Genomic DNA, 18,646 nt, shown 5'->3' with positions numbered 1-18,646 from the left:
GTTCAGTGGTCTGTGTGTGTGCTGTGACAGTTAAGACTTCAGATATAAAACAGAACACAGTCGAGACGTAATGTAGAGAACAGAAAGACACTAGCCGCAGAACACTGAATAAGAAGAATAAAACTGGTTTTAGTAAGATGAGAGATCATAATTTTTAACATTGTTCTCATTGAATATATTTCTGTCATGACAACTCTCGGAGCGCTTAGCATGGTAATATACATGGCAATGTTAAAGGATTAGTTCACTTCCAGAATAAAAATTTCCCGATAATTTAATCATTCCCCTGTCATCCAAGATGTTCATGTCTTTGTTTCTTCAGTCAAAAATGAATTAAGTTTTTGGGGAAAAGATATAACATTTTTCTCCATATATTGGACTTCAATAGTGGCCAATGGGTTGAAGGTCCAAACTGCAGTTTCAATGCAGCTTCAAAAGGCTCTACATGGTTCCAGCCAAGGAATAAGGGTCTTATCTAGTGTAACGATCAGTCATTTTCTAAAAATAAATACAAATATATATACTTTTCAACCACAAATGCTCATCTTTCACTAGCTTGATCTGACACATTACAGAATCACGCAAGCCTGACATAGGTGGAAGTACCGACCCAGTGTTTACAAAGCGAACGTGCAAAGAAAGTCAAACGCCCTCAACAAAAAAGGTAAAACAATGATGTTGGACGATTTTAATATTAAGTACATAGGTGAAGAACTAACCATGCAACAAGACTTTTCTAACGTGATTACACAATGCATGAAGACACGCGTGTGCATTGCAAAGCTGGTTAAAAAGTATATACATTTATATATATATATATATATATATATATATATATATATATATATGTTAAAGCCTGCATAAATGTTGAGCCTGCATTGAAATTGCAATTTGGACCTTCAAACCGTTGCTTCCCACTGAAGTCCACTATAAATACTTAAATGTATTCCTTAAAAAAACAAAAAAAGTGCCCAAAGAAAGACATGAACATCTTGGATGACATGGGGGTGAGTAAATTTTCAGAAAATATTTATTCTAGAAGTGAACTAATGCTTTAATGTGTTTGATCTGCTGCACATATAACATAAAATAACCACATAATATAACATACATGAAATCACCCCGTGGCAGATCAATACAGGTGGAGCTGGGGATGGTGGAGGGTTTCTGAAGCATGCCGAAACTGATAAAGCAATCACTAGCCGAATATTCGAATGTTGAGCAATAAGCTCATTGGCTGCAATCCCTTTAACAGCAAAGACTTTCTGACAATATGTGACACTGGACTACAAAACCAGTCTTAAGTAGGAGGAGTATATTTGTAGCAATAGCCAACAATACATTGTATGGGTCAAAATTATAAATTTTTCTTTTATGCCAAAAATCATTGGGATATTAATTAAAGATCATTTTCCATGAAGATATTTTATACTTTTCCTTCCTTAAATATCAAAACTTATTTTTTGATTAGTAATATGCATTGTTAAGAACTTCATTTCGACGACTTTAAAGGCGATTTTCTCAATATTTAGATTTCCAAATCCTAACAAACCATGCATCAATGGAAAGCTTATGTATTGACCCTTATGAATGTTTTTTGATCCAGGGTCACATATTTTTAATGAACGCTGCTTGATTTGTGAACTAAACTTTTAGCTTGAGTCTTCATCAGCAAACTGTCGAGAGCAAAGTATCAAAGAAAGGTTAAAGACGTGAGCTTTGTCACTGGTGCTTGCAAACATCCACGACTAACAAACTCCTCCGCGCTCTTACTGGGCATATCGTGCTAGAATTGTTTACTGAGTTGTTCCCCTCCAGGGGCTGTAGAAAAGTGAGAAGTCAGGGGGAGAGGTGGGAATGTCGGACATTGTTTCCCACACAACAGTAAACAGGTTTGGAATTTCGATGAGTTGCTTAAGGGTTGTTTAGAGTCACAGTAGACCAGCTTGAGTATGCCCCCCTTTGCCCCCAACGGGGCAGTCTCCAAGGCAACTGAAGTCACTGGAGGGCTCTTTTCATCTTAATTTGGGATTTCAAATTCAGTGTCTAAACAAGAGGAAAAGCTAACTCATGGAGAACATTCTGTTTCTGGGGAAACATAATGAGCACAATTTACAAACTTTATTGAGTTAGTTGTTGCTTTAATCATGAGATTATTTACTTCTGAATTACAAGAAGATTGACATGAGAGAAACTACAGCAGATTTGAGCTTAATAGATGCAATGCACAATGACGGCAATAAAAAGAAAGAAAAATACTTTTGGGACCTGTTTTCATTACTAATGACAAACCAGTGATTTGTCTTCGCAATGTCTGTGAAGAGTTACAATACTCAACCACTGGAAAATTAATGTTTTAAATAGAAAACAGTTGTAGATCTAAATGAAACCCTAAATTAGTTAATAATCAAAACAGTTCCTTAGTCAATTTTTCTTATTTAACTGCTGTTATTAAGCTCAAATCTGGTGTAGTTTTTCTCATGTCAGGCTTCATCGAAGGCAGAAGTAAATAACGTTGTGATCAAAGCAACGACTGACTTCATAAAGTTTGTAAATAAATTTAATTCCCCAGTACAAAATGTTCATTTGATTCTCCAGTGATTTAGCTACTGATTTTGACTGATTTGTTTAGGAAGCGTCAAAGACGCTTCAGTCCTTACCGACATAGAGGTTCCACAAGGTCTTTGTCTAAGAAGTCGTGGTCTTTCTTCACAGGAGAGATGTCAATCGGAAATTGAGAATCTGTAAGGAAACACAGGCATATCCCATTTCAACAATCAAGTCCATTATAGACAAACACTGGAAAAAAGCAGATGTCTTTTAGGGAGTGTAATGATTTCCCTCTGATTCGTTAATAGGCCAATTTTGCATGTTCACAGTGAACACAGAGGATTCCAGGCGCCCACACTCTTTAAAAAAAAACCATGACAACACATTCTTTCCAGAGCGATAGCCAAGGCAAAGAGAGTAGCTAACTTGTTTTAGACTTCCAGATGCTAATAAAGTGAGACAGGGTTTGCCCCCCAAAAACTGAGCTTGGCTTTGAGAAGCCATTACGTCTTCTACTGAGTATGGTGTCCAACTTATGTAACGGGGTGACTGGATCCAGACCCTGCTGAAGCTGACATTCCACTGGTACAATTAAATGTTTCATCATATTTTTTTTGCTTTTGTGGAACGACACAGAAGTAAAAACACAGATTCAGAGAGAGGCACAGTGTTCTGGTTTTAAATGGTTGGAAATTCCAAAACAACACTTATGAAGAGATGCATTATGGGAAGATTCTGATTCCATGTCTGCAATGAGACGACAATGATGTGTTAATATTAAAAAATGAACAAAGAATGGATTCTATAACAGGATGCCATTTTTCTTATGTAATAAACTGCAACTATTGTCAAAAATGGGTATATGAAAATGTAAAAAATATTTTTAATTTGCTTTAATTTTTGTCTATTTTGTTCCCAAAAAATGTATTTATTTTGTTTAGGTTTAAATAATATATATTTGTAATTTAGTTGCAGACTTTTGAGTATGTAAATACTTGCTTTTATATTTTTATTTCATTTTTTAATTATTTTTATTTTTTTTATCCAGATGTGGAAATGCACTTCAAATGGATAGGAAATATAAAAATATATTCTAGACTACCTATATTTGATTAAATAACATATATTTTTAATGTATTAGCAGACTTGTGAATACTTTTTATTTATTTTATTTTTTTTACTTTTTTGTTTTAAATATCCAGATGTGAAAATGTGGAAATATAAAAAGAAAAAAGAGTGTTTACACAATTTCATCCAAAGACTAACAATTTTTTTCAGGTTGAAATAATATATATTTTTTAATGAATTAGCAGACTTTTGAATATGTAAATACTTTTTTTATTTTATTTAATTTTTTTTATTAAATTTTAAAGGTGGATATGAAATAAAACAATTAATTCTAGACCACCTATATAGAGGAAACACAAACAGAAAAGTATGTTGTTAACACAATTCCTTTCAAAGACTAAAACCTTTTTTCATGTTTAAATAATCTATATTTTTAAATGTAGTAGCAGACTTTGAATATGTATGTAATGCTTTTAATTTATAAATATCCACATATGGAAATGCACTTCAAATGAATGGAAAATGAAAAAAATATATCCCAGACCACCTATATTTCCCAGAGGAAATATAAAAAGCTAAGAAAAATAGACTAAAAGACTAACACTCCAAGATCAAAAGCGTTCGCCAAGGGCAAGTGAAAACGGTGTTTTAGTGCCAAGGTTATTCCCATGACCTCTGTCTCTCTTTGAAGATGTCATACTCTAGCACCGTCAAGCGGTACCTCTTAACTAGAACCAGTTTTACCAGTGACCTATACCTCTCAGCATTTCAGATGAAAATTTCAGATGTAGGGGGTATGAATATCTAACCAAATGAGATGTTTTTGAGGTGGTATGAAAGAGTTACTCATCACACCGCAGGGGAACCGAATAGGCTAAAACCAGTTCAACATCATGAGGTCTGGCAGACATTAAAGTACCTATTAACACAAGTCTGTCTCAAACCACATCGGAAACAACATCCCACATTAAAAGCTTGTGTTTACCCTAAATCAGGCTGACTTCGCGAAACGACTGACATCATATGATTGTTTCGAACAGTTCCAGTTTAGGCTTTACAGTTGGGTGTGATAACATTTGTGAGGTTTTCTAAGTTTATGTTCTTGTGTGGTGAAGCTTTACCTTCAAAGAGCTGGGCGTACTGGGGGAATCCTGCCGCTCGTAGCCAGTCGCAAGCTTCCTTTGCCTCGATTTCTGCAACACACAAAATGTTTGTACTTGTCAGACTCATCTGTCTCTTCAATATATATATATATATATATATATATAGAGAGAGAGAGAGAGAGAGAGAGAGAGAGAGAGAGAAATGAAGACAAAGCAAAAAACAAAATTAGAGGGATGATTTTATGGGTCGTTTCAAACTTAGAGATCACATTGACCACATAATGACAAAGTAAGGAATCTTTCTCGAATATCTGTTTAAAACAAAGCCAAAGCACTTTATATTCACACAGATCTTTTGTAAGATAGGGAACATCATCTTCCATTTGATTCCAGTATGTTTACATAAAACATAACTGATTAAATACTGATTAAAAAATAGTTTTTCCAATCACAGTGTGACAGACAAAGTGTTTGTCTTTGGAAACTTGTTGCATCCTAGTAAGGACACAGTGTAAAGTAAGTAGGAGGACCACTAGAATATTGTTTCATAGACGGTTATCTTCAAAACTATTTTTAGAAGAGCCTGTGTGCTCTTGGACAGGAAGAACGGGAGGGAGGGACGGAGAGAGAGAGAGAGAAAAAGAGTTAGGAGGTATTGCATAACATAATCAGTTCTGTGTGATTTAATTATGTTTTTCTTCCTGCCACTGCATGAACAAGGTTTTTCTTGTAGGTCAGGAACCAGCCAGGTTACAAGATAATCACACAGCCCTGTGAGCCTGTAAAGTCTGCTCGTAATCCTACGAGATAAAAACGAGGACAGCTCGAGATCTTCGAGATTAAGAGAGCAGTTACATATTGGCAACATGATCCGGTTCATATAACTGAAGACTTTTATGTGACACGTCCCAGCAGACGTCCGCTGACGTAGAGCTTACGGAGGGTTAACATAATCTACAAGAATGTCGGAGGACTGAATGTCTGAGGCTTTTAGCGGTCAGTTTTGGAATAATGCTAGGAAACTGTGTGATTAATATCATCTGCCAGAGGGCATGGAACATTCATAAATATATTGATTTGTGGGGCCGCTGAACAAAACAACTGGCTTTAGAGTTGAGCAAAAAGGTCAAAGACTGCCTGGTTATTCAAACACAACTTCAAGAATGAGAATTTCGTGATCATTTACTCACCTCGATGTCATCCAAGATGTTCATTTATGCATCTTTATTAAGTCGAAAAGATATTAGGGTTTTTGAGGAAAACGTTCCAGGATTTTTCTTCATATAGTGGACTGTAATGGTGACCAACGGGTTGAAGGTTCAAATTAAACTGCTTCAAAGGACTCCACACGATCTCAGATGAGGAATAAGGGTCTTATCTAGTGAAACGATTGGTCGTTTTCTACATTTACATACTTTTTAACCACAAATGCTCATCTTGCACTAGTTCTGCGATGCGGTTAGTTCTTCGTCTGTGTTTTTCGGTTCAAAAGGTAGGGTTGGGTGAAAAACTCTATCTCATTTTCTCCTCCAACTTCAAAAATGTCCAACAACGTTGTTTTACCTTTTCTTTGTAAAGGGCATTTGACTTTCTTTGCACGTTAACTTTGTGAACACTGGGTCGGTACTTCACTTATGTCAAGCGTGACCTTCCCACACTCTTAAAAATAAAGGTGCTTTAAAAGATTCTTCACAGAGATGCCATAGAAGAACCATTTATGGTATTACAAAGAATTATTGAAGAACATAGAAGAACCTTTTTTGTCTAAATGGTTCGATAAAGAGCCTTTAACATCTGAAGAACCTTTCTGTTTCACAAAAGGTTCTTTGTGGTGAAAGAAAGTTCTTCAGATTATAAAAAGGAAAGAAAGAGATGATTCTTTAAAGAACCTTTGACTGAATGGTTCTTTGTGGAATCAAAAACGGTTCTTCTATGGCATTGCTGTGAAGAACCTTTTAAAGCACCTTTATTTTTAAGAGTGTAATATGTAATTTTGGTTAAAAAGTACATAAAATTTAGGGGTGGGAATCTTTCGGTACCTCACGATTCGATTCAAATTCATTCTTGGGGTCACGATTTGATTAAAAATCATTTCACGTTTTTTCGAAATCAAAAGTATTTTACACTTCCCATTAGGGATGTCCCAAATCTGAATACTGTGTTCAGAGAGGAAATGACGTGAACTATGGAACCTCTAAAGGGAATAAATACAAGATGGGAAGGAAAAAATATATTTCAATGCTTCCTTTCGTAATTATATCGTTGGGTAATAATAGTGTATATAAATTGTTATACAAAGTATATAAAGTTATTAATATGCAGGGTATTGAAATCGTTTTTTACCTTCACTTTTGAGATTTGCAGCAATACTTACCACACATTTTTCAAGATTAGATGTTTGTCAGTGGTGCTCAGCATCTGCAAATCATTTGTCATCATCCTATTTATTCTCTCCTTACTCTGTTTATGTGGTAAGTATCAATTATCATATTCAAATTCAAAATATCAATAATTAATATAATACTTTTCCAAACACTAAATGGCCAAATGGAGCAGGATGTATTTGTTTTTCCTCCTCTATTATTATTGCGGTAACACTTTACAATAAGGTTCATTAGTTAAACATTAGTTAATGTATTAACTAACATGAACTAACCATAAGCAAAACATTTGTTACTGTATTTACTAATCTTTATTAACATTAGTTAACGGAAATACAATTGTTCATTGTTTGTTCATGTTAGTTCACACTGCGTTAACTAATGTTAACAAAATTTTAACAATGGATTAGTAAATGTTGAAATTAACATTAACTAAGGTTAATAAATGCTGTATAAGTGCATTTCATTATTAGTTCATGTTAACTAATGTGGTTAACTAATGTTAACTAAGAAACCTTATTGTAAAGTGTTACCATTATTGCTTTAATTATTAATATATTAACTAGAAAATCGATTTTTGAAATTTGTGAATCGACGCAGAAGAATCGTTAGAAGACTGAATCACGATAAATTTTTGAATCGATTTTTCCCCCTACCCCTAATAAAATGTTATTTTTTTTAAAGAAAATGGCCAATTGTTTTACTAGATAAGACCTTATTCCTCAGCTGGGAGCCCTTTGAAGCTGCATCAAAATTGCAATTTGGCCCTTCAACCTGCGGATCTCCATTAAAGTCCACTATATGGAAAAAAAATCCTATAATGTTTTCCTCAAAAACCTTAATTAATTTCTTTTTGATTGAGGAAAGAAAGACATAAACATCTTGGAATGACATGGGGGTGAGTAAATTATCATGAAATTTTTATTTTAGAATTGAATCCTTTAAAAAAAAATCACATGACATCTGAAAACATTCCATTATGTTTCCTCTTCAAAAGATTTCAATAAGGTTTCAACTTGTGTTCAGACCAAAGTCTGTAATAAAAAAAATCTAAGATTTCAATATGAACTCAAACATCTCTTTATACAGGTATGTATCAATAAATGAGCTATACAACTCATATTTAGTTTATAATGCTCTTACTGTACGTGTCAATAATTGTCTAATTTGTGTTACTTTTTAAGGAATTTTAGCAGTCTGAGTTTACACTATCTGAACAACTCAAAAGCTGCTCTCACCAAACTCACACAAAATACACACAATTTAATACCGCCAGCTAGAGCGAGTAATTTAAGTCAGTGTTTGGACTTGAAACAGCAAAATCTGATATTTACAAAATAATAATAGACCATAAGCACATACTTTCCATTGTTTAAGGATGCATCGCATTTCAACCAGCTATTGAGTTACTCAAGTTCATTGTCAACAAGTCACAACAAAAGACATCTACAAATGTAGCCTGCTACTTATTTTAATACCATCTAATAGTTACTGAAAGTCACATTCAGTTTAATTGCAATGTACTTGTTTAGCTCTTTTCACCACAAAAGAAAATACTCTAAAACAACTTTACACAAAATAGTGCCTTCTAATCCCTAGCGATCAAGACAAAAATCCCCTAAAATGTTTAGATAAGAAACCGAGGGAGGAACTAAGACACAAACCGGCAAGTTTAAACAAATGCAGACAACCACACATGCACAATGAATACTTATGATTCAATGCATCTTAACAACAATATTCTAGTATCTTCTTATGAATCTTAAACAAAATATCTTTAACAGCCATTTGAATCATACTGACCTGATTCAGCAATACAGTGGCTCCATATGTTCACCTTCAATTATTCAACTCAGTAAATACAGTGATGCAGCACCACAACTCAAATCTCAATCTCACGCCAAACTGTTCGATTCAAATCACGCCCCAAAGGGTCTCCCGCCCTCTGAGCGTGCGGAGTGGAGTAGCTGCGTCAGAGAGCGAATCGCCTGGGTGTCCATTCATCGTATTGATAGTAACATGGATAACTGTGGTGAGAATTCCTGCGCTGCCACCACCCCACTAAAATTACCGCTCTTTTGTGTCACCTCCTTTACCGAACAATACGGTTTGTTCACTTCAGCAGCTCCTGTGAGAAGGACTAAATGCTTCAGACGTCAATTGATATAAGATTGCTCTTTATGAGCGTGTCACGAAACTCTCAGCCTATAGCTACTCAGCACAAGTATAGCAGGAGCCTCTGAGGGCTTTATCTGACAGAAGTAAACAAACACAAGTACAAGCAAACATACCGACAAATATTAGCAGATAAAACGTCCTTGAGGTTCAAAAAAGCCTATAAAACGCCAAGCACAGGCTTCCTTTCTAAAAATGTAACACAAACACTGTTTACTTGTTGATCAAGTAGGCAAATATGTTTTTAAATGTAATTTATTTCTGTGATGCTGAATTTTCATCGGCTATACTCCAGTCTTCAGTGTCACTTGATATGATGATTTGCTCAAAAACATTTATTATTATTATCAATGTTGAAAAAGTTGTGCTCATTTACTTTTGTGGTAACTGCTAAATTTTTTCAGGATTCTTTAATGACTATAATGTTTAAAAGAAGCCAGGGGGTGTAAACTTTTAAACGGAATGAGGATGTGTAAATTTTTCTTATTTTGCCTAAATATCTTTTTATTTTTTTATTTAGTACTGCCCTTTAGAAGCTACAGAAGATATGTACATGTTCCCCAGAAGACAAAATAAGTTAAATTTATCCTGATCTTAAAAATTTTTTTAAGGCTTTTTTCCTTCACGGGCATCAGTGAGGGTTTTTAACTTTTGTAATAGTTGCATATGAGTCCCTCAGTTGTCCTCGGTGTGAAAAGATGGATCTCAAAATCATACAGTAATTGTTGTAAAGGGTTCAAATTAGGGCTGCACGATTTATCGCACGATGTTGTGAGGCGCGTTTCAAGCTACGCCAAATCGCACTCATAATTGAATGCGATTTTGAGCGCGATTTGGCGTAGCTTGTCAGTGATTTACGGCTGTGTGTATTAATTGCCGCTCCAGCTGAACGCACGTGATGGAGATTTACTACTAATCAAAGTACCGGCTTCATTGACTAAACGCGCCTCACAACATCGTGCAGCCCTAGTTCAAATACACAAAAAAGCAGAAAGACCAAATCATTTATGGGACCTGAATGATTTTTATGAGGAACAGCAGGCAGTTTAACTGTTCAGGACAAACAAGGGACTCGTGAACAACCATCACTCAACAAAATTCAACTATTATTTCTCTTGCAGACTATTATGTAAATGTCTTTTATGTGAAATATCTTATTCAGGTCAGTACTAAATAAAAAATAACATTCATTTTGTATGATCCCTCTTATTTTGGTAAAATAATTAACATTTTGCAGATTCTGCAAGGTGTATGTAAACTTTTGACTTTAACTGTATATAAACTTCATCCATTAGGGATGGGTATCGATAGCAATTTACCAATTCAACTTTATTCTGATTCATAAGCTCTCCATTTGATTCATTTCTCTGATTCAATTTGATTTGATTCTAAACCATTCAGTATATTTCATATTTCTTTTATGGAGTTTATTTTGCTTATGAAAGACAAACACTCTCAGCTAATTTCAAATTATACACGGAGCAACTTATAACTTAGCACATTACAAAAACAACCAAACCAACCCAAACTTTGTAGAAACGAACTTAAGTAAACTTTAAATGGTAATTCTTGTGTTAAACATTAATAAATATGTAAAACTATTGTCAATCATAAATACTCAACTTATAAACTTACACTAAAGAGCATAAAAACATGACCAATAGAACATGACCAATAGAATGTGCCAGTAATTGAAAACTGAGTGCCATTCACCTGGTTCAACAAAAGGTGAGGGAACCTCCTTTGTGACTAAACATCCATCTCCCAGGAGTGCTGAGGGCTACTGTACGTCCTGTGCCGTACAGTGACCCCGAAAGTGTAGCGGCATCCTTATCAACGTCCCACAGCTGCAAAGCCCGAAACCCAAGCTGGGAATTCCACGTTGCCCAGCATTCCGCAACACTATCCCGAAAGCTACTATTTCTTTTCCGTCAATGTCCTCTCTCATGGAATCGGAAGGATAAAGAGCTCAGCTACTGGCTCGCCGCCAGCGGGGGAAACTCTCGCTTTTAAACCTACCCAAACTGCGTGCAGTGTTTAATGACTCCCACAACAATAACTTGGTAACGCAACACGACACCAACACAATGCTAAAAGCAGATTGCCGCTAAAATGTGAGAAACACAGACACCTTCTTTTCCAGATTGAATAACCTTATGTAAAAAGGAGGAGGGATACGGTTTTCCCTCAAGGTCAGGCATGGCACACGCTGGCACTTTGGCAAGCTGTCAAAATGACTAGCAATTTCTGATGTTCCCAATGTTTAGCTTCACAAATGTGTGGATTCTGGGAACTATCCAAGAGTGACGAAATAAGCAATAAATCAAACCATTAGGCTTATTGCACTGTAAAAACAGCAACAGATCAATGAAATACGATAAAGTCACAGATTTACTTACGAGAGACTTTCATCCTGGAAAAAAAACAGTCCTGATGCGTTCAAACCAGAATTTCTTCTTCCCAAACCATCTTTTCTGCACTCTCCTAACTCTCTCCTCTTCTGCTTCTTTCTCCTCAGCTTTTGTGTTTCTCTCTCTCTCTCTTACTTCCTATTTCCCTCCCCTTTATTTTTCACTCCCTCTCTCTTTGATTTACTCCAACTCTCATTGGTTCTCAAGTCCGAGCCCTCTTCCAGCATCTACCCCCTCCATTCCTCATGCTTTCTTCACTCTTCCTCTTAAACCATCACAACTCACTCTTTCTCTCTTGGCACTGCTTTCGGCAAACTCTCCAAATGGCAGGACACTGGCAACTTGGGACTTTCTTTTCTTGCCGTCTTATGATGTAATCAACCCCCTACTGATCCCATCGGCCTCCCAAACCTACAATCTAGCTCATCTAGTAAAGGCTACAGGAAGTTATATAGCTTGGGGGGCGACTTTGTTGTTGGTAAAATCTTCCTGTATGAGCAAGCACTCTTTACACTTAGTTTTTTTTTATAGGCATCTATAGCTCTGACATTTTTAGAACCTTTTAAGATTCTATACAGATTCAAATTTTTAAAACATTCTTCATACTAAGCAAACCGTTTTTCTTTTTGCAACTGCTGACTGAAAAGTTCTTTGGGGAACCCAAAAAACTCCATTTTGGAATCTTTACTGGGAAAACAGGAGGGGAGGGACGGACAGACTGGGGGAAGCCAAAATGATCCGAATTCCTGCTACGCCCCTCGGCATTATGGGAAGCCGTAGGAGAATGTGACATCACAAGCAGGCGATCATTAAAAGTGATTCACTGGGGGAGATATGGCACGTAACATTAGCTAGTGTCAGCTGAGCGTCTGCTGCCCACTGAATATTACATACTGTACATCAGAAATGTGACACAAAGCTTCATGGGAAGACCTTTGTGGGCTGTAGCTTCTGCTGTGGGATCAAACAATAAAGAAAGAAGACAAAAGACTGTCGCCAACAGAATGCCAGAAAACATTCCACTGAACTCGAAAGAACATCTTTGTTGTCTGATTGAGTTTTTACTTTAACAATGGTTTTGGGCTGGATCATAGTTGTTAAAGTTTATTTACAAATGTTATGTTGAATTATTTATTTAAAACTAATTACTTCAAAAAAAAATCAACTAAAATTTTAAATAATATTTTTTAATAATAATAATATTTAAATGTAATAATAAACGTATTATTATAATTATTAATATTATTTCAAACCTTTTCTAAAATCAAGGACATTTTACAATCAGTCAGGAAAAAAATATTTTATAAATGAAACTATTTACTTGTAGCATTTAATAAAAACTAATTTTAGTGGTTTATTATTTAATTTAATTACGCATAATTTATACAGTGTAAAGTATGTTAACATAATAATTAATTTATTTTAAAAAGTAACAAATTGTAATATTTAAAAATAAATTATTTCAAACTAACTATTTTAAAAATACTGACAAAACATTTTAACCCTAACCATTAAAAAAATTAAATAAAAGTAAAATAAAAAATATATATTTGTATAATAATAGTAATAAAAATAATAATAATAATAATTATTATTATTATTACAAATATTATTATTATTATATAGAACCTTTTCAGAAACCAAGGACACTTTACAATCAGTCAAAAAACATAATATTTTATGAATAAAACAATTAATTTGTAGCATTTAGCATTCAATTAGACAGAATCTTATCTTATTTAAACTTATTAAACCTTATTTACAAATGTTATGTTGGTAACCAATATGATAATCACTACTGTTTAAAATGTACTATTTTAAAATAAATTATTTAAAACAAATTATTTTTTAAAATACTATTAATTTTTTGTAACTAAAATAAAATAAAGGTTATTTTTTTTAATTTAATATTTTTTATTTTTGAATATTATTATTAATATTATTGTTGTTATAATAATAATAATTATTATTATTAACATATAATATATTATTATTATTATTATTATTATTATTATTATTATATAGAACCTTTACAAAAATTAAGGACAGTACGATCAGTCAGGGAAAAAAACCCTAATATTTTATAAATAAAACAATTCACTTGTATTGTTTAAAAAACTAATTTTAATGTTTTTATTTTCATTTAATTAGATAGAATCATGTGAAATAAAAATATCCAAAATCCTGCAGGGTTCAGTATGTCTTGTTTATATTATATTATTATATATTATAAGCACCTTTCTAAAAATCAAGGACTGACTAAAATGAATAAAACAAATTACTTGTAGCATTTAAAAAAACTATTTTTAGTGTTTCATTTTTCATTAAATTAGACAGAATCTTTTAAAACATAAATTTTTTATATCCAAATAAAATTCTGCAGGGTGTAGTATGTCTTGTTTATCCAATACATAATAAATCATACCATGCAAATACAAATAAACAATCTATAAACCCTGCGGGAGCATATTAGGTTATATAATCCTATTTGTACATCGGAGTACAAACTCCCCATGTTGTCAGTCTTAATATAGCTTCATGTTTTTTATCAATGAATCTATATTACTGATTATTAATCTATATTAAAACCAGGAACAGCAATTCTCAAGTAAGAATTCTCTACCGACCACCCTACAAAAACACAGCATGCATTATGAATCAGCCAGACGGGGCTGCGAATGACTGAAAATAGTCGTGATACAAGCACACAATCTATTACTGTAAAGTCTGATGCTCTCATTGGAAAACACCTGGAGATAATTCATGGCACAAAAACAAAGTTCCTGCGGCTGAGTCAGACGCCCCCGAGGGGACGAAGGTTTGACAGACGCCTCTTGGAGCTCAAAAGCATGCTTTTTTTGACTGCTGATTCCACTGTGTCAGAACAGACTTGCTTCCTTGTAAGAGGAAACTGGCTTCAATACTAAACGACAGACAAACACGAGTCTGTTGTCTGTGGAAACCTCTGCGCCGGATGCGTCATAAAACATCTGATAAGACAATGGAAAAACTATATATCAATATCAGTCAAGCATCAGTGCGCTAAAAATCTAAGCATACACAACACAATATACAGTTGAAGTCAAACATTTACATACACCGTGCATCGGCAAAATGTTAATTATTTTAGCAAAATAAGAGGGATCATACAAAATGCAAGTTGTTTTTTTATTTAGTACTGACCTGATTAAGATATTTCACATGAAGGATGTTTACATATAATCCACGAGAGAAAATAAAAGTTGAATTTATAAAAATGACCCTGTTCAAAAGTTTACATACTCTTGATTCTTAATACTGTTGTTACCTGAACAATCCACATCTGTGTTTTTTGTTTAGTGATCGTTGTTCATGAGTCCTTTGTGCGTCATAAACAGTTAAACTGCTCACTGTTCTACAGAAAAGTCCCTCAGGTCCCACAAATTCTTTGGTTTTCCAGCATTTTTGCCTATTTCAACCCTTTTCAACAATGACTGTATGATTTTGAGATCAGTGAGATCTTTTCACACTGAGGACAACTGAGGGACTCATATGCAACTATTACAGAAGGTTCAAACACTCACTGATGCTTCAGAAGGAAAAATTATGCATTAAAAGCTGGGGGGGTGAAAAATTTTGGAATTTGAAGATCAGGGTAAATTAAATTTAGTTTATTTTGTCTTCTGGGGGACATCTGGGGGCAGTACTAAATTAAAAAAATATTATATTTAGACAAAATAAGAAAAATGTACACATCTTCATTCTGTTCAAAAGTTTTCATCCCACAGTTCTTAATGTATTTCCTTCTTTAGCATCAGTGAGCGTTTGTACCTTCTGTAATAGTTGCATATGAGTCTCTTAGTTGTCCTCAGCATGAAAAGATGGATCTCAAAATCATACAGCCGTTGTTGAAAAGGGTTCAAATACACAAAAATGAAAAGCCAAAGAATTTGTGGGACCTGAAGGATTTTTCTGAAGAACAGCAGGAAGTTTAACTGTTCAGGACAAACAAGGGACTCTCACTAAACAAAAAACACAGCTGTGGATCATTCAGGTAACAACACAGTATTAAGAATCAAGGGAGTGTAAACTTTTGAACAGGTTCATTTTTATAAATTCAACTATTATTTTCTCTTGTGAACGATATGCAAACATCTTTTATGTGAAATATCTTATTCAGGTCAGTACTAAATAAACAAAATAACATGCATTTCGTATGATCCTTTTTATTTTGGTAAAATAACTGACATCTTGCAGATTCAGCAAGGTGTGTGTAAACTTTTGACTTCAACTGTATAAAAGGCGGCCAAAGGTTGGGAATAATAATTTTTTAATGTTTTTGAAGACTCTTATGCTATTTATTTAATTAAAAATTCAGCAAACACTGCAATATTGTAATATATTATTAGCATTTAAAATAGCTGTTTTATATTTTAATATATTTTAGAATTTATTTATTTTTTCCTGTGATGCAATTTTTAGCAGTCCTTTACTTCTGTCTTTAGTGTCACATGATAATTCAGAAATCATTCTAATATGCTGATTTGGTCTTAAACTAGGATTTCACTAGTTCGCTTTTGCATATAATAAACAGCGTAAAAGTTAAGCGTGTTTGGCATGCTGTCCGGGAGAGGGCTCCGAGCTCGGTGGTCATTCCCGAGCCCGGGGCACTCCCCCTGCCCAGGGAGAGGGGTCCGAGCTCAGCCTTTGGCCCGAACCCAATAGCGCTCTTCTCAGCTGGAGGTGTGGAGAAAATAAAAGGGGGGGTGGGAGGGATGCTGACATCAGAGATAGCTGAAGGTAGGACTGCTTGGTTATTTAAAGGGACTGTAGTAATTGGATAGGGAGAGTGATCGGATAGGGAGTGATTGCTGATGATGAATTGGCCGTGTTAATTATCTGCGCAAGCTCCTCCTGAAATTCGTTAATGAAACGTCACTTAATTTACATTCAATTAGAAAACAGCTATTTTAACTTATAATATTTCACAATATTGCTGTTTTTACTGTATTTTTGATCTAATAAATCCAGCCTTGGCGAGTGAGCTAGCTGTTTTTCTCCAATTGTTGAAGCTAGCATTGTCACCCTATGGAAAAAAGCTCATGATATAGTCATAACATGCCAAAAAACAACATTTTATGCAGTGTTGTTTTCGTCAACGATGACGATGACGAAATCATTTCGTTGACGCCCCTTTTTTTCATGACGATAACGAGACGATGACGAGATAAAAACGGCTCGTTGATGACTAAAACATGACAAGACGTGTGTGAGTTTTCGTTGACGAGACGAGAATAGACGAAAATGTTAGTGGGTGGTCCGTCAGACATTTAAAATGCATGACATTTCTGCTTATTGTGCATTCCAATCAAATCTGAAACGTATCTGCCGCTATGGCAAGCCGTTTTAGCATTAAATACTCCTTGCCATACTAGTATGGCAAGCCGTTTTAGCATTCCATCCTTGTTTGTCTTTTATGTTTTTAAACATTCCTTCATTATTGTAATTATTGGTGAAAATAGTCGATCCGGAAGCTCACATTGTGTTGAACTATAGATCTGCTATTTTCAGAACTTTCAAGTGACACTACCCAACAGCAAAATACTTACTGACCTACATTAATTTGTTAAAAGACTACTTTTTCCCCTTTTTAGACTAAAACTAGACTAAAACCTTTTTGACTTCTCGTCGACTAAAACTAGACTAAAACCTTTTTGACTTTTCGTCGACTAAAATTGGACTAAAACAATCACATATAGAAGTGACTAAAATTTGACTAAAACTAAGAAGCATTTTAGTCCAAAAGACTAAGACTAAGACTAAATCTAAGATGGTTGTCAAAAACAACACTGATTTTATGCTCAAACATGACTAGATTTCAAACCTGTGTTCAATTTGTACATCGCTATCCCACATCCTGATCTAAAAGTAATGTCCTTGAACAACAGCTAAATATTTACACGTGGTAATGTGGCTCATGTGCATGAAAAGTGCCGTGATGAAGACGGGGACATGCAGACGTGCTCAAAATGTGTATACGCGCCGTCTGGCCAGTAATTCGGTGTGTCACGACCAAAACAGACATAAATCCAGCTCAGATTACCATCTGCCTATTGTTCATATGGAGGTTAGATTACGACCACACAATGCGAACAGTGTAAAGGGCAGCAAATGTATAAACACGTCTGCGGTTGAGCGGAACGTGATTGATTGCCATGTACGGTCAAACATTTTGGGACATGGGTTTTTAAAACACCATTCACTGTATGTGTGCCTACGTCAATTGAGTCTATAACGTCAATGTCTCACCAAAACACATATAAACTGGTAATGAGTCACCTTAGCTGGTACCTAAACACATCCGACCAATGCATGAGCGTCATGTACATGTTTTTTTTTTTTCTTAATGGATATGTGGCAGCTCATTTAGTGCCTCTGACAAGATAAGACTTGAGCAAAGAATAAAACCCTTTTTATAGACCGTTTTCGGTTCACTGTTGCTTTCTACCATGCCTTTATTATTTATTTTGGACACTTTACTAATGCCTTTTATGGGTGGATATAGCTGTATCTCACTGTATCACAGATCCAGTGTTTCTTTTTTAAAGTGTTCACTATAAAATATATGAATTATCATAGTTTTAAAAATGCAAACAAAGAAAGACAATATTATAATATTTAATTTCAATATTAATATTTAGAAACATATGAAGAGCAAATAAACAAATTTAAAAAGTCACACATTATTGAGGGGAAAAATATGTATTAAGGTATATATTTATCAAAAATTACTATACTTGTTTACCAAAAAAAAAAAAAAAAAAAGATATGAAACAAAGCATTCAGATAAATATGTATTAATGTTATTGCACGTCATATCCAATCAAATGAATCAAATTAAAATAAAATGAATTAAAATGCAAAAATACAAATGAAGAATCTATTTTAATGTCTAATTGAACACTAATATTTATTAACA

General features: G+C 34.3%; 1 protein-coding gene across 5 annotated transcripts in view; it reads right to left on the bottom strand.

Annotated features, from left to right (window-relative positions):
* stard13b (StAR related lipid transfer domain containing 13b) overlaps nucleotides 1–18,646 on the bottom strand; it is a 114,204-nt gene that overhangs the window by 9,821 nt on the left and 85,737 nt on the right. For 4 of the 5 annotated variants that reach the window (XM_073817282.1, XM_073817283.1, XM_073817285.1 and 1 more), the window contains 2 exons: nucleotides 4,740–4,811; nucleotides 2,661–2,742 (listed from right to left, as the gene is read on the bottom strand). In XM_073817282.1, the coding sequence (XP_073673383.1) occupies nucleotides 2,661–2,742; nucleotides 4,740–4,811 (154 nt within the window). Of the gene's footprint in view, nucleotides 1–2,660; nucleotides 2,743–4,739; nucleotides 4,812–11,676; nucleotides 11,782–18,646 lie in introns of those variants that run through there. The other variant, XM_073817286.1, reaches the window with a different exon arrangement.

Source organism: Garra rufa, chromosome 14 (genome assembly GCF_049309525.1).
Source record: "Garra rufa chromosome 14, GarRuf1.0, whole genome shotgun sequence".
NCBI classification, from domain to species: domain Eukaryota; kingdom Metazoa; phylum Chordata; class Actinopteri; order Cypriniformes; family Cyprinidae; genus Garra; species Garra rufa.
The sequence above is the reverse complement of the archived record's forward strand: the minus strand, read 5'-3'. Positions and strand labels throughout refer to the sequence as shown.